At 33.6% G+C, this 16,943-nt stretch overlaps 3 protein-coding genes across 4 annotated transcripts; 2 read left to right on the forward strand and 1 right to left on the reverse strand.

Moving 5' to 3' along the window:
* The first annotated feature begins 1,599 nt into the window (after positions 1–1,599).
* On the forward strand, positions 1,600–7,833 carry LOC106325493 (O-acyltransferase WSD1-like). Its single transcript, XM_013763545.1, has 7 exons — positions 1,600–1,802; positions 5,985–6,566; positions 6,680–6,746; positions 6,846–6,958; positions 7,056–7,265; positions 7,350–7,487; positions 7,596–7,833. Exons 1-7 carry the CDS (start codon positions 1,632–1,634, stop codon positions 7,791–7,793), a joined length of 1,479 nt encoding a protein of 492 aa, XP_013618999.1. The 5' UTR covers positions 1,600–1,631; the 3' UTR covers positions 7,794–7,833.
* Positions 7,834–8,443: 610 nt separating this feature from the next.
* LOC106323057 (DNA replication licensing factor MCM3-like) lies at positions 8,444–9,513 on the forward strand. Of its 2 annotated transcripts, none has more exons than XM_013761225.1 (4): positions 8,444–8,672; positions 8,748–8,920; positions 9,009–9,228; positions 9,319–9,513. In XM_013761225.1, exons 2-4 carry the CDS (start codon positions 8,784–8,786, stop codon positions 9,373–9,375), a joined length of 414 nt encoding a protein of 137 aa, XP_013616679.1. In that variant the 5' UTR covers positions 8,444–8,672; positions 8,748–8,783; the 3' UTR covers positions 9,376–9,513. The 2 variants fall into 2 exon arrangements, with proteins under 2 accessions (XP_013616679.1, XP_013616678.1); XM_013761224.1 differs by having other exon boundaries at positions 8,444–8,654.
* Positions 9,418–12,132, reverse strand: LOC106323056 (DNA replication licensing factor MCM3-like). Its single transcript, XM_013761223.1, has 10 exons — positions 11,999–12,132; positions 11,826–11,932; positions 11,503–11,711; positions 11,295–11,425; positions 10,973–11,211; positions 10,671–10,907; positions 10,426–10,580; positions 10,111–10,319; positions 9,865–10,024; positions 9,418–9,772 (listed from the first exon to the last, which is right to left on the reverse strand). Exons 1-10 carry the CDS (start codon positions 12,059–12,061, stop codon positions 9,561–9,563), a joined length of 1,722 nt encoding a protein of 573 aa, XP_013616677.1. The 5' UTR covers positions 12,062–12,132; the 3' UTR covers positions 9,418–9,560.
* Between the last annotated feature and the right edge of the window lie 4,811 nt (positions 12,133–16,943).

Here is a 16,943-nt window from a genome sequence, read left to right on the forward strand (position 1 = left end):
TCTATCATTCAACCTATTACTTTTTCCAAAGTAAACACTATAATCCTCGTTTGGTTAGCTCCACAAACTAATCTCTTTGGATCAGTTTACTAAAAAAATATGGATACTAATGTCAGAAAAGAATATAAACACTATCAACAATAAATATTGGCACAAGACTATTTGGTTCAAGGAACATATTCCACGTAATGTGTTTATATCATGGCTGGCTTTGCGGAGAAGACTGCCAACCAAGGATCGCTTGAGGCGTTGGGGGTTAAATATCTTCGGAACGTGCGTCCTTTGTAATCTGGAAATAGAGACTCACCATCATCTCTTCTTTGAGTGCTCTTTCTCTCGCTTGATATAGGAGCCTTTTGCTGCTGAAGTTTGGATTTCTCCTCAAGCTGATCTACACTCTGTTGCAGCCTGGATCAATCAACCTCGCGTCAATGCAGATGCGCATGCTACTCCAGTCATCAAGCTCTACTTTCAGTCAACCATCTACCTGCTGTGGAAAGAGCGTAATGCTCGTGTGTTCACAGCTGTCTCCTCACCTTCATCAGTCATCCTTGCCTCTCTCGACCGTATGATGCGTGACCGTCTCCTCTCTTACCCGACAAGTTCTTCTTTCTCTTCTTCTCTACTTCTTTTTATCTTTCTTGTATAAGATCTCCTTAAGGCTTTTTTTACTTTGAGTTGTTGTTGGCTGTTTTTGTTTCCTTGATGTAATAAGTTGTTTAAAAACAACAGTGTAACCTTTCAGAAAATGATAATCTTAACATCTTACCAAAAAAAAACAACAAATATTGACTTATTTATGTGAATATATATTTTATTTTAAATCATTATAATGGACAAATAAAGCACCATAATTTGTACAACAAATTTTCTTAGATTCACCTTATCATACTCACCATTTTACCATTTTAATTACATAATTTTACATGAGCTTCTTCACCCTCCCCGGTTATTTTAATTCAACTATATATATTATAAATTAATAATTTATTTACCCTTGAAGTCTAACGATTAAAAATAGAAAATAATTCAATATAGATATAGGATTCTATTAATAAATTAGCAGTTTCAAATTTGAAATTTCTAGAAATATCAAAAGTCGTATATTAGTTAATTATCTTCTAAATGACATTTATTTCTAATTCTTTTTGGATGAGAATATTTTGGCTGAGGTGGATAGTCTCAAAAGCTTTGAATTTAGTCCATTTTATATAGTAGGATAGAGAAAATAATAATAAAGCAAAAGTATGCATGGTTTTGGAACCTTTTAAGAACAATCATTCAAGTTGTCTTGTGTATTAATTAAGGAACTTTATTGTTGCATCCTTGTACGTTTTCTCTTTCGTTTTAGTTAATATAACGCGTAGGGTCTCTGGAGATGTCTGGAATCGATGGCTACATAATATCGTGAAAAAAGAAAAGAAATAAACTACATAATAATCTATCTACTATTTTTTATATCAACGTGCATGGCGTTAGAAGCAGATAAGCCAAATTGTTTTTCTTAAACCAATTTATATTATTAAATGCAATTGTCACTTATAAATTTACAATTTGCATCACTTTGAAATATGAGAGAACAAAACAGACATTAAAACACTGAAGATACATATAAGAAGCAGAAAAGGAGAATGGCAAAGGAGGAGGAGCCGCTCAGCCCGATGGCACGTATGTTTCAATCATCCGGAACAGACTACTGCACCGTGATCATTGTTGGCTTCAAAACAAAGATTAATCCTGATGTAATTCTTGATGATTTGAAGCAAAACGTTTCCAAACATCCTCGTATCTCCAGCAAACTGGTAACCCTTGATATATTCTGTTTTGCAATGGTTGATGCATTTCCTCTGCTTTTTTTTTTTTCGATATTACACATAAATTCACATAGAAGAACCAAGGCCCGAGTTTTATAAGATATGTGAACAATACCAAGATAATTTCTTCAATCACGATAAGCAATCCCCCTCCCAATCAGGGCCGTGCGACCACTAACACCTTCCCAAAGCGATTTTTTTTAAAATGAATCTACAATAATAAAAACTATTGTAGTATAGTGTAACAGAACCAAGAACAAATCATTTACCCATTTTTTTAAGGGGAAAAACAATTGTTTCCATATTTTGTTTCGTTTCTCGAAGAAACCATGCATGTTTTCATTCTAATATCTGCAGTTTTTAGCATTTTGATTATCCATAAAACTACTAACGATGCTATGTTTATAAAGTTGTTTTAAATAAGATCTAATTAAAAGAATAAATCATAAGAAATACTTAAATAAAAAATAAATGCCCTTAAAAATAAATGCCCTTAAACCAAGAATAAATCGTAATAAATAAAACTTTTAAAAATTGGAACCAGGTTACAAAAAGAAAAAAAATTTAGATGCCCTAGGCCAATGTTTATTTTTTCCTCATGTAAGCACTGCTCCGCCGCCAAACAATCTCTGTAAATAGCATTTTCTTTACCGCTTATTCTCTCCATTGTATAAGAGCATCTCAAAAAATAACTTCATAACTTCGAATATAGAGCTTTCTGCTCTAAAAAAAACTTTAAAATTTCAAATTTGGAGTTTTGAGAAGTAAAATTTCGTATTTGAAGTTTCACCACTCAAAACTTTAGATTTAAAGTTTTATATTTTTATTTGCATTTTAGTCCTTATAATTAATTAGACTTCACATTTATGTATTTTCTCATTAATCGTTTTAAACCTTAAATTTCTTATATACCATAAATATTTCAAAAATTTTCCTATAAATTCAAATTTTACCCGTAAAAATAAATAAAATTTTGAATATAAGATTTATATTATTTTAAAACTAGAATTAGACAACACGAATTAAAAAAGAAACGTAATACATTTTTTTTTTAAAAAAAGATGCATGAAGACATAATTATTGCCAAATTTAAATATGACAACAACACTAATCGTCTGACAAATTTACTTTAGAACCTCCAAAATCTCTTAAATATTGTCAAAAAAGGTGTAACCAAATCTATGGAATAATGTGATATTTTGGTTGTAGTTAAATATTTAATTATGTATTTCTATTTAAAATTTTATATTTTAGTGTAAGATTTTATTAATTGATATTACTGAAGTATTTTTATATATGTACTAGTTATTTATAAAAGTTTTATGAATTTATATTAGTTAAGATAAATGTAAGGAATACAGTGTAAAATACAAATAATTTTGAAGTTAAATCTGAAGTTTTGCTTTTGGAGAAGAACACCTTGAAACTTCAAATATAGATTGAAACTTCAAATATAGAGTTGTAGAAACTATAAAAATAGAGAGTCTTTTTTGGAGATGATCTAAGTACATCATTCATGTATTATCAATAGACAAATAATTCCAAATCACAATACGTCTATTTTCGTGTTTGCATTTGTTTTGCGCTTCAGTCAAATATTATGTGCTTTTGACGTTGTATTTAATTTAACTACATTTTAACCCGCACATCCGTGCAGATATTTTTTATTTTATAAATGTATTTGATTTATTATAAATATTTTAAATATAATTTTTATTTTAGTATTATATATTATGTAACTCTACAATATTATTGTTTATATTTCTTATTCGGCATTATTAACATATAGTGATTTGTTTCAGACATTTACTTTGTTATTAATTTTTATTATTTACTAATATATTTTCTAGTTCGGCACAATAAAACAACAATATGAAATAATCAAATAGATAAACTCCTTTAAAATAAGTTTTTTTCTTTATTTTATACATTTTGCTATAATACATTTTTAAAATTTATTTATTTGTATTTTAGAAAAGAAATATGTTTAAGATAATTTATATTTACATGTTGTGTTTAAAAAAATATACTTTAAAATATATTATTTTAGTATTTTACAGGATTTATAAGTAAAAACACTGTTTTGTTTAAATAACTAGCCCTATTATTTAAGTAAATTTTATACATAGTAGCATCTATCATATTATTTAGTAAATTTTATTGATATAGGATATTTTCTGGATGTTATGATATTAAGTTTTATTTTTATTTTTAATTCAGATTTCAAAATATCAGATTGCTTTAATTTATACAATATATATAGTTTGTTTTTTCGTGGTGCATTTCAAAAAGATATTCTTTATTATCTATGATTTTATATTTTGTAAAATTAAAATATTATCATTTTGAGTTTGGATATTTATTTTCAAAATATATATTTTTCAACAAAACTTTGAAAAATACACTACTATTTTAAGTTTGAAAGATTACATGAATTTTGAATTTGTTTTGTTAATACGTTAATACTGTATTTTATAAAAACAATATTTGAATTTTTGGTTATTTTGTCTAATTGTTTCTCAACATATTTTGTTATAATTAATATAAAAATAAAAATTTATAAATAAAATTTGATTTGTCATTAATATTTTTAATAAGTTACTAAAATTTCATAGATTTATAATAACATATTTTTTAAATAGTATATGAACTAAAGGTTATTATATACTCTTATATTTTTTACATAAATTTTTTTAAAAATATATTGTTTAAAGTTGCAGAATAAATAAAAAGATAATATATATTTGTAGAGATAAGAGGTTAACCTATGCTAATGAATTTATTTTTGTATAAAACTATTATATAGTTTACGATTTTTAGCCCATTTTAATAATGAGTGATAATTTATTTAAATGAATTTTTTTTTAAAAAAAATTGTTAATTTATTTACTTAATATAATTTTTTCATTCTTAATTAATATAGCAGTTTTATTTTTATATAACACAGAATATAATTATAGAATTGATAAAAAAATAGTATATAATTGTTATTTTATTGATTTATAATAAAAATTTAGTTAACATTGATTTATAACAATATTATAGTACTAATTAAACAAATAAGTAATATGTTATTTTATTAAAAAAATAGTTACCTTTTTAATTAAGACTTTGTTAGATTTTTTTCAACGGATTTTGTTATAATTAAAAAAATAAAATTTAAATTTATTGCTGGTTTATTATTAATGTAAATAATCAAGTATGTCGTAGATAAAAATATGACCCTAAATTAATAGATTAGATTAGGAGGTTGTTGCGGTATGTGCAATGATAATAAATATATTAAATTTTAAAATTGAAAACTTAATGTATATTTTAATACTACACTGCTTTTTTAAAAAATTAGCTTTATCAGTAGAAAAAAACCCATAATTTAAGGGCCCCTAAATTTAAACACTTAATTATCTATATTTTGCTACCAATTAATAAATTCAAGTACAATTCAAACATTTAATTATCTATGACATTTTGACAATTCATCAGTATTGTTTTGTTTTGTTCTAAAAATGCACTTACAATTAATTGTGACAAAAAATAAAATATCTACATATTTTTTTTACATTCCTAAGTTGATAAGAATTTTTCAGTATTTATAATTATGTTACTAGTTTAAAATTATTATATGGTGATACATATAAGTTATTTTATATTTAACGAATTTCACCAAAAATACAAATTTCATAAATTAAAATTTTCATGTCTTAATAAAAACAGGTCATGTAAAATGTTTTATTAAGATATTTCATTGCTTTTATTGAAAATAGATGTGATGATGACACAAACAATTTTGAAAAAAAATAAATTCTTAAATAATGTTTTAGAGATATTTTGTCTACACATTTATTTATAATTATCAAATAATGTATTATACAAATTGTGGTTTCTATGTCGAATTAATAAAGTATATCTTATATAAATGTGCTTTTAAAATATAAACAAGAGCAGTATTCAAAGTTTGAAACAAAACAAAAATCTTCTCTCGAATTGTATTTTTGAAACTTTTATTTTATGGGTGATGATATTATAGTATTTTTGAAAAACATAAAATCATCTATTCCCTCTCGAATGTTGCGGTCAATTTCGTTGGCATTTCCCTTTTCAAATATAAACAATACACGTTAACTAATTTACCTACGATTTCACTTGGCTTCTGGTGAGCTAACGTCACAGGCTGAGGATGGTACAAGATGGATCAAAACCCAAGTCAATGTAGAAGATCATGTATTCGTACCAGACATAGACCCTGACGAAATTGGTGACCAAGGAGACAAATTCGTAGATGACTACATTTCACGACTTACAATGCTTCCTCTTGATAGATCAAGACCCTTGTGGGATATCCACATCCTCAACGTCAAAACATCTGATGCAGAAGCAATCGGTGTCATAAGATCTCACCATTCGTTGGGAGATGGAATGTCACGTATGTCTCTCATCATGGCGTGTACTCATAAATCATCAGACCCTGAAGCGCTTCCTACTATTCCTATCCTTAAACGACGTGAAAACGTGTCACACGGCCTTAGAAACACAGGCTGGTTCTTAAGCTCGATGTTTGCCATTTATGCCACTGTGAGATTGATTTGGAATACCATTGTAGATTTTTTGTTACTCTTGTCTACGGTGTTGTTTCTGAAGGATACAGAGACGTCTCTAAAAGGTGGTGCAGAAGCCGAGAGCAATGCGAAGAGATTTTCTCATCGAATTGTTTCTTTAGATGACGTAAGACTTATAAAAGACATCATGGACGTGGTAATTAAGTTTAAATAGTTTCGGTTTGATACTTACTATAATTTCTTAAAGACAACATTTTTACAAACAAATTAAGTGTTTTTCTTGTTTCCTGATCTTGTGACCATCTCTAGACTATCAACGATGTTTTACTTGGAGTTACACAAGCTGCTCTCTCGCGCTATCTAAACGGAGCACATGGTAAATATCGACTTGAAATAAAAACATATTACATGTGATTTATATATGTCTACTGTTTTTCTGGATTTACGTGCATGTTGCTTCTTGACCTAATAAAAGACGAGACGAATGAGAATGGTGGAACATCAAGACCGGTTCTAAATAATATTCCATGTAATATAAGAGTTCGTGCAGGAGTTTTGGTAAACCTAAGGTCGGAAATTGGAGTCCAGGTTAGAAACATGCACCTTTGAATACACTGTATACACCATTGTTCAAAGATATAGAAAAAAATACATGTATTGTGACACGAGGCAATTATGATTGAAGCCATTGGCAGATATGATGGCAAAAGATTCCAAATGCAGATGGGGAAACCTTATCAACATAGTTGTTTTACCACTGTCGATTGGTTTAGAAACGGATCCATTGGTCTATCTATCGAAAGCTAAATCCACGATGGATCAAAAGAAGAACTCTCTTCATGCTCCTATACTTTATTTGATTATGAGCTTCATTGTTAGTGTGTTTGGTGCAAAGGTATATAAAAATGATCGCTATACTCGATTTCTTTCCGCTGTGAGAAAGTGGGGAACTTATAATATAAAACACTTATCATTTTAGATAGGAGCAGCATTGTTCAATCGATTATTATTAAGCACAACGGCATTCATTTCAAACGTCAATGGCCCAACCGAAGAAATCAGTTTACATGGCCATCCAATCGCTTATATCGCTCCTAGCGTCTATGGACACGCACAAGTATGTAAAGACCCAAAGAACTACTTAATAATATTTAACTTAGTTCACCCTTTTTCGTCTTAATAATTTTCTTTGTTTTTGTTCTTTATAAATTTATGTTTTTGATAGGCATTGCTGATCCATTTCCAAAGTTACGCGGACAAGATGGTAATCTCGATAGCGGTTGACCCTACAATCATACCGGATCCGCACAAGCTATGTGATGCAATGGAGGAGTCTTTGAAATCTATGAAAATTGCTCTTTTAGGAAAAGGGCTACTGATTAACGAACAAGTATCCGTACGGGTGAATAATATGTGTAATTAACTAGTCTTTGTTTTGTGGAAAAAGATGATGTTCTTAAAAAGTCTTCAATGTCAAATAATCGAAGTTATTTTCAAATTCTATTTTCATATTGGATGAGATGAGAGTATATTTTCTAAACAGAGGATTAGTTATGAACTTAGTTTCATATTAAGTACACTTTAGTATTTTTTTTTTTACATAAAAAAGTGTAGTTCTACAATTTCAATATAATTTATATTTACTTTTAGTTCAATATAAATTGTAAAATGCATTGATCTTATAAATAAATGTATTTATCTAAAATGCTATTGGTTAAATAGATAACATTAATGAAAACATAAATATATTTCAATCAGTTCTTAATATATGTGTTTGTAAAAACGGAAATTGATATCCACCTCCCAACTAAATTAAAGTAATTTAATTCTTACTTTGACCATAGTGGATAATCGGCTTAATATAAACTTGATTTCTTGCTGTTAGGTGCTGCTATATCATAGTAAGGTGTTTCTTAATATCATGATCCAATCAAAAGATCTATAAGGCAGAGACATTGATAAATGATAAGTAAATCACTTTCATTTCTGGACCGTACTTTGCTCAGCTTCTGTAATCTCTAAATCCCAACAGTTCTGCAATCAATTGCGTTTCCTACATCCCTAATAGTAGATGCAAACACAACTCTAAAAGTATGACATTACAAAAAGATACTTTGGTCTCTCAAAAGTTTCTCTTCTCCCACTACATTACTTTTGAGTTATAATATGAGGAAGTTACTTCTTTAGGTGTATTTCTTCATGATGGATCAAATGATATGAACTTTTCCGTCGCTGATCATCACTCATACTTTTAGAGTTGTGTTTGATTCTAATTAGCAGAAAGGTAACAAACAAACTCAAAGTTAGTCCTTCTGGTCGTAAATAAGTAAGCTCTACTAAGTCTCACTCCTAAAATGGTATATTATTGTTTTGAAAGGTTACTAAAGCCGACGCAGAGGCTGCCTTGAAGCTTATGAACTTTGCAATATATCATCAAGAACTGACAGAGATGGATGAACGTGAGCAAGAAGAACGCCAAAGAGAACAAACAGAACAAGAAAGAACACCAAGTGGTCATAGACAAGAGAATGCCTCTGCAAATGTCGAAAGGTACCCAATTTGATTTCTTCCATGGAAACCCATATCGCAGCTATCCTCACCCTAATACATTGCTCTTTTTTTTTGCTGGTTCACTCAGTGAAACAGCAGATCCAATGGACGTAGATGAAACTCCCGTAGAGCAATTTAGTGGGACGGTCTCTGCAGCAAGGATTGAGGCGTTTGAGCGAGTGTTTGGGCAGCACATGAGGACAAACAGGCTCGACGACATTTCTATTGCAGATATAGAGACTATAGTGAACAACAATGGAGTTGGAGCTTCTCGTTTCTCTGCAGATGAGATTATGGCTCTACTTGAGGTAACATCATAAAAAATAAGAAATAGCTTTCTCATTCTCTTTTCTTTTGTTCAGTTTACTCATTACTTATTCTATTGTGGATTTATGCAGAAACTGCAAGATGATAATAAAGTGATGATCAGCGACGGAAAAGTTCATATCATTTGATCCATCATGAAGAAATACACCTAAAGAAGTAACTTCCTCATATTATAACTCAAAAGTAATGTAGTGGGAGAAGAGAAACTTTTGAGAGACCAAAGTATCTTTTTGTAATGTCATACTTTTAGAGTTGTGTTTGCATCTACTATTAGTAACCTTGTAATGTCATACTTTTAGAGTTGTGTTTAAGTTCAGTGTCTCACTTCATCAGTGAGCTCTGGTTGAATTCGATGCTTGGCATAGTGAATGTACTTCTTTAGGAACTTTATCGTAAGAGTTTTCTCGTTTGTTTGGCCTCTTTTCTTCTTCTTCCCATGCAGCATTCTGTTATACTTAACAAACACTTCACTTTCACCACCGTCCTCTCTCCCGTACGGTAAGTTCCCATCTGGTCCTGCTTCACCTATATAGTTCACACAAAAGCCAGAGATGTTTCAAGTCATTGATTGTGAAAATGTTCAGTACACCTGAGAAGTATGATGTGTATATTTCTACCTCTATCATTTTGGTAACGATGCATGCGCAAGACGTGTTCCGAGATCATGCTATCAATACCAGCATCCATTTGATCCAACACAATAAACAGCAGATCAAAACGAGAAAGCAATGAGTCTGGAAGCCCAATGTTCTTTGTTGGCGTTAATGATCTGTCATACTGCAGGCACAAGAGTAAGGCATTATAACAAGGGATACTTGCTAGTCAATAGTCAACAGATCAGGATGAGTTTTATGCGAGCTTACGGTTCCATATATGGGATTTGCTGCTGCAACCACGCTGCACCTAGCATTTAGTGATGCATGGATACCGGCTTTGGCGATTGTTACAGTCTGTTGCTCCATCACTTCGTGTATAGCAACTCGGTCCTGATCGTTCATCTTATCAAACTCGTCAATGCACACAATACCTTTATCAGCCAGGACCATTGCACCAGCTTCTAGTCTTCGTTCCCCTGATGACAAAAGAAAATGATTTTCATGAGACATGACTATGACCTTTTTCTGATTCTAATTTTGAAGTTTTCAGAAAAACAGCAGAAGGCTTTTATGTGCTTTTACCTGTTTCTTGGTCAGACGTAACAGCAGCAGTTAACCCAACACCGGAGGAACCACGGCCTGTAGTTGATATCGCCAATGGTGCAATATTCATTATTGCTCTCAGAAGTTGAGATTTGGCAACAGATGGATCACCAACCATCATCATGTTGATGTCCCTGAAAGCAAAAATGTTTTTGTTCACAGAAATTCAGAAAAGGTCATACCAGTGAACTGAAGCTGAAATTAGTATCTAAGCATGACCTTACCCTCTTAAGTGGGTTCCGTTCTTGAGGTTCTTTTCCATACCGCCAAGCATCAGTAGTATAACTGCTTTCTTTATCCAAGCGTGCCCATAAATAGAAGGTGCTAAAGAACGAGAAAGAAGATCAAATGCATCATCTCTTGCTGCAATCTTTTTAATCTCCTGCAAGTCTCGCTGGGTGTAGATAGGTGCATTTGCCTCTTTGTTAAGCAGAGAGATGTTATTGGCTATGAGGATAGTCCTACACAGAAAGAGCTCAGTCATTACCACAGAGAAAGGCCAAGATGTTGTACGAAAAACACGCACCTAAAGACTCCATTAACGCTACCCTTGCTTTTGCCTGGAAGAGCTTTGTAAATCCCAACAACAGCCACTCTATCTCCTGGCTTACACAAGTCAACCAAGTCATCCTCAGCTATGACATCCACGCTCCGTGGAAGCTGACCAGGAGCAGCGTTTTCAGGAACTTCTTGAATTGACAAGGTCTGGTGATCTTTGTATTTACACAGCCCATACTCAGTAACCAACAAGTTGCCATTATCATCCTGTAAACAACAAAAAAAAAATCAGTAACAAGCAAATCTTCCAGCAATTAAAAAGGTAAACGAACAAAGACAATGTAATTTACCCTTGTAGGATAGACAGAGCCAGTGGGCAAACCAGCGTGGGACGTTATGTCTCGATACTCTCGATTGGTAAATTCACCGGTAGAAGGACAAAAGTGTACGCTTTTAACAACCTTTGGCCTCACGAGAGAGCCTGAAAGCAAAACATGTGTCAGAGATTTTTTAACTAATCAATGCAGAAGAAGAGTAGTCAAGTGAAAAGGGGCTTACATTTAGTGACAATGCCCTCAACACAGACCAAAGATCCAATAAACTCAGAGAGGAGCTCTCTAGGAGTGACACGGCGAGAGACGAAATGACCTTCGAAGCCAACAAGGACTTGCTCTCCTTCTTTCAAGTACTTTGGATCAATGTTGCGGGTAGCTTCAGTGGCTGCGTCACAAAAGGACAGCATATACTCAATTGGATTCTTCAGTATCCTACGCAAAGCAAATCAATTCACAAAACATAAATAATACTGATTCTGGGAACTAAAACCCCCAAATTCACAAAAACCCTTACAAAAAACAGGCAAATTAATCGAAATTCCTCACCTAGAGGAAGATTCAGATTCGCGGAAGTGAGTGTGAATGTCAGATACATTTACAATGAGACGGTGGCGCTTGTTCTGTACCAAAGCCTTGATTTCATCCATGTAGATCTACACAAAGAACCCAAACTCACAGTTATACGAACAGAAGATTGAGATGGCTCGTGAGGGAGTTACGTTTTCGAGGAACTGGATGAAATCTCGTTTGTGGCGAAGCCTCGTCTCCTCCGCCACATCCATTTCTTCCCAAAATCTCTTTTCGCCGTCTTCCTTTGAACACTTGACAGAGATAATATATGTAATTTCGATTTCGGGAGAGCACAAAGGAGGGGTATTGTTGTGGCGGGATGTTGTGGGGTGGACTTGTTCCCTCTTTGGCGGGAAGAGTCAGCCGTTTTGGGCCATCTAAATTGGGCCTTTCTTTACGCTCTCTTTAACCTTATTATCACTGTTGTCAGTCCTCCTTAGCTATGGATTTAGCCCATTAAAGGAACTTCTGACCAATATATATATATAAGCTCAATTTTAATTTTAATATTTGTATACTATCTTATTATAATAAAATATAATACTTAACCATAAAAATATATACCATATAATAATAGTATATATATTTAAATTGTTATACTTTGTAATCTATTTGAAGAATTTGGATTTTGATATCAAACTTTGAAATTAATTTAAGATTAGATAACACAAAATCTGAATTTGAATTGGCATTTTAGATCCAGATTTATTGTACTTAATGGTGATGATATATTTATTTCCAGTAAATATAAATTTTGAAATAAAATTACTATGAGAGAAAAATAAAATTCAAAAAGTCTTGAAAATTGTATTCTAAACTATCAAAATGTGAAAATATAGCATTTTAAATTTCGTTGTTCAAAAGTTAATACTTCAAACCATGAAACTAGTTTTGTTAACAACTTATCTTTTGAAATTAATTTAATTGTTTGCCACATCAAAAACTATTACTGAATATGTTCCTTTGTAAGCAAAGCGTTGATGACATGGTGTTTTTATATTGAAAATAGCTAAAATAATTAAAAGAAATAAAAATAGAGATATTTTGCTTAAAAACAAAGGAAAACATCGAAACCTATCAAATGCCAAAAATAGTGAAACAAGCAGATGGATTGGTGACGTTGTGAGGTGAAATTGTCGCGACTACCCTTCCGATATAGTGATCTTTCTAAAACAGAGATTGTAGACAAGTACAATTAGAATCTTTGGATATCTAGCTTTTTTCTTATCACACTTTGGATATCTAGCTAAATACAAGAAGATTTAGAAAATATATTGGAATAGATTTGTGAAATTTACCTCGTTTAGAGAGAATGAACTGTGCTCTCCTGCATGTGTAATCTTCTCCACTCATAATCTGACACATTCGGTGCCCAAGGGAAAAAGAAAATGATCCAGCTAAGAAATTTGAGATAATGTACGAACCTTGGGTAATGAAAAACTTGTACTATTCAGAAAACATTGGGCGTCTATAAATGGTGGTGTCCAGTCTGATAAGTTCAGAAAAACTGGGAGTTTTCTTTCCTAATGAGTTGTTGTTTAGTCCAATTGACGAAATTAATTGACTTATGTTTGGTATAATTTTTGGATGGACACATAAGTTTAAATGCCGTCACCAAAAACAATTAGACTGTTAAAACAAAAATTGAACAAATTAACTGACTTACTAAACATGGTCGATGATTGAGTTTGGCACTTTCCGGGACAAGTATGGAAATGTATATTAGCAAATATGTTTGGGAATATTGGATGGATGGTTAACATGTTTAATTGACGTCTAAAATAAAATTTAGACGGGTAATACTATTATTGAACGTGTTAGTAAACCGGCTAACCATAAAGTAAAGATAAGTATTTCATACTTTGCATGGGCATGTGTGATTGTCAACGCAATGTATAATATTGGGAATATTGGTTGGATGGTTAACATGTTTAAGTGACGTCTACAATAAACTTTAGACGAGTAATACTAATATTGAACATGTAATATATACCAAAATATGTGTTAAATATTTGTAACTAATAATATAAAAAGAATCCGCCAAGCATTCGATTTCAATAGCTGGTTAATATTTTAAGGGAAATTTATAGTGTATATGGCTAAAGAAAATTTTTTACACCTCCACTTGGCAAGAGACATCATATATATATATAATACATAAGAGTTTGCTGAGCAACTTGATAGGGCGTTTACATAGATAGAAAGTTAGGAACAACAACAATATTCAGGTGTGTGAAATAAAAATGTAACAGGTCGGATGGGTTAGAGTATTCCCACATCTGACTGAATCTCTTGTCCTCCGTTCAGCCCCTGCAAGTGATAAATATTTTATGTAAGATTCAGTGAGTTACTCGGTTAATATAATATTTGGCCGGGTATTGTAGAACTTACATCGACAGTAAATGATGTTGCTTGGTTTGCGAATAGGATAGCGTCATGGCAATTGTCAGTTACCATTTTCTCAGGGCTGTCACGTGGTGTCTGACCTTCAGTGTGTACATCTGACTGAATCCCTTATCCTCCATTCAGCCCCTGCAAGTGATAAAATATTTTTTGTAAGAGTCAGTTAGATATCCGGTTATAATAATATTTGGCAGGATATTGAGGAACTTACATCGACAGTAAATGAACCAGGCTTCGTGTTTCATTGTGACTTGTAGCTGCCTGGAGATGATGAATCAACATAATCGCCATGAGAAAGAGGGCTTTTCACCTATCTCAACAAGCTTCCCAAATGGTGAAGCTCTAATGGTGTCTACATCTTCAGCGTTGAGTATTTACCTAATGGCATATGGTTTGTGATACATCGTTACCCTAACTCCAACTGGTTCTTAACCGACGGTGAAAATCCGGTCCGGAATGTGAATAGGTGGCGATGTCTGTTCGTCGTCTTCCATTTGGTGACTGGAGTTGTAGAAACTAGGGTTTGGCACTGGGTTTCGATGATATTAAGAAAAGAGAGAAAGAATATTGTGGTCGGACAATGAGATATCTTTTAGATAGGTAAAGATACTATTGGAGAAGAGAAAGATATACTAAATCTAATGGGATCTCTTTAGAATTTAGGACTGACAAAATCCAGAGGTAAGTACCTTCGTATTTTCTATCCAGATTTTGTATTCTCACGCCAAATGAATCAGTATAGGGGTATCAGTGTGATGTGCCCCGGTTCGTGGATCAGTCCATTGGAGCCAGCCAGCATGGAGATCATGACGTTCTGAACAATTTGATCGAGGTTCGTTCAACCAACCGTACCGATCAGACTGACCGAGCCGTCGCACGTGCGTCCCGATTGGAGCTTCGGCTGGAACCTCGTCCAGACGACCGAACTGACCGAACCACAGCCCGTCTTCCCCGACCAACTCTACATTCTAAGACCCACGGTCGAGCCAGACTTAGCTTGGGTCGTGAAGAAGCCGAAGACGGACATGCATTCTTATCCGGTGGACCATCCGGACAGTCCAGCAAGCGTCCTTATCTTTACCCCGTGCATCCATCTGGTTCGGTTGAACCTGGACATTATATGAAGGGCCATCTTTGACCAATCTGCATGGAAGACTGAGTCTTTGACTCATTAATTCAGATCTGGTCAAATTTATATTTTCTATGCATTGTTTTCCCACATTTTCTTTAATTGTCTTTGACTACAAAACACTATAAATATGTAGTCCCTTTGATGAATAAAAGCAGTTCTGTTTTGGTTGTTTATTTTTGATTCTTCTTTTCTCTGAGTGAGAGAGAGAGTTCTTAGCTAGTTCATCGGTTTGAACCGGCTTGTTGATTTGGTGGTCAGCCAATCATCTTTGTGTGTCGTTTGGTGGTTAGCCAACACACTACATTCGTTCTTAGGTGGTTAGCCTTAGATCATGGGTATATCAAGAGCCATTCCGCATCTCTTGACGATCCTTTCAATCCATCTCAGTTCCAGAAGTGCCGTTTGCCTTCTAGGATCATATCCAACACCCAGCTAAAGTGATCCTCCTATCTTAGGGTTCTTCACACTGTCTCTTAAAATTAGCAACAGTGATAGAAAGAATGTCTCTTGGTAGTGTGTTAAATAACATATAAATCGTTGGTACACTTCCTAATTTCTCATAAATATAAATAAACTATCAATGTTCTGTGTCAAAAAAATTAGGTATGAATATAAAAACACTATCAGCTGTTGGGGTCGAAAACGGTTACGACGAAGTTAACGTCCAAATCCCCGAAGAAGAAAACGAAAAACCTTATTTGGCAAATACTTTTTCGAAATAGATTCTTCCTTACGAAAAGCTTTGCAGAGGAAACACTAGACATCGGACAAGAGCTCGAAAAGGGTCGCTACACAGCGACCGAACGTGTGTTCCACTCGGTCGCTACTTAGCGACCGAGCTTCGGCTCGAGCTCGGTCGCTACGTAGCGACCGAGTGTTCGTCCGCTCAGTCGCTACGTAGCGACCAAGATCGAGCCAACATACCCAGACCAGTTACGGATAGGTCCGAGTATGACGATTGGAACACGGACGAACCAAGCTCGGTCATTACGCTAGTACCACACACGAGCTCGGTCGCTACGTAGCGACGTTCCGCTCGATCGCTACGCAGCGACCGAGCTCTTCTGAAACGTCGATACAACATTAGCCCATGCATTCTCGTCTACCCTTCGATGCTATCTCCAGAAGACCGTAGCAAACCCATTTCACGTTCCCCGCCATTCTAAGTTATCGATCAAACTTTACCGTAAAAACCTTAGAAAGTTCGTTCTTTATCGAAAGGAGCCGCAATAAACGTAGCTCGGTCGCAACGTAGAGACCGAGCTCGAGCCAAAGCTCGGTCGCAACGTAGCGACCGAGCTCGAACCAAAGTTCGGTCGCTACGTAGTGACCGAGCTCTTCCGAAATATCGATAGACAATTAGTCCATGCATTCTCGTCTACCCTTCGATGCTATCTCCCGTAGACCGTAGCGAACCTATTTCACGTTCCCCGCCATTCTAAGTTATCGATCAAACTTTACCGTAAAAACCTTAGAAAGTTCGTTCTTTATCGAAAGGAGCCGCAATAAACGTTTCGAGTCAGAAGACGGCCCAAAGAGACCTAAGGCATGACTCGAGG

The sequence above is a fragment of the Brassica oleracea genome, chromosome C2, assembly GCF_000695525.1.
Source record: "Brassica oleracea var. oleracea cultivar TO1000 chromosome C2, BOL, whole genome shotgun sequence".
Lineage (NCBI taxonomy): Eukaryota > Viridiplantae > Streptophyta > Magnoliopsida > Brassicales > Brassicaceae > Brassica > Brassica oleracea.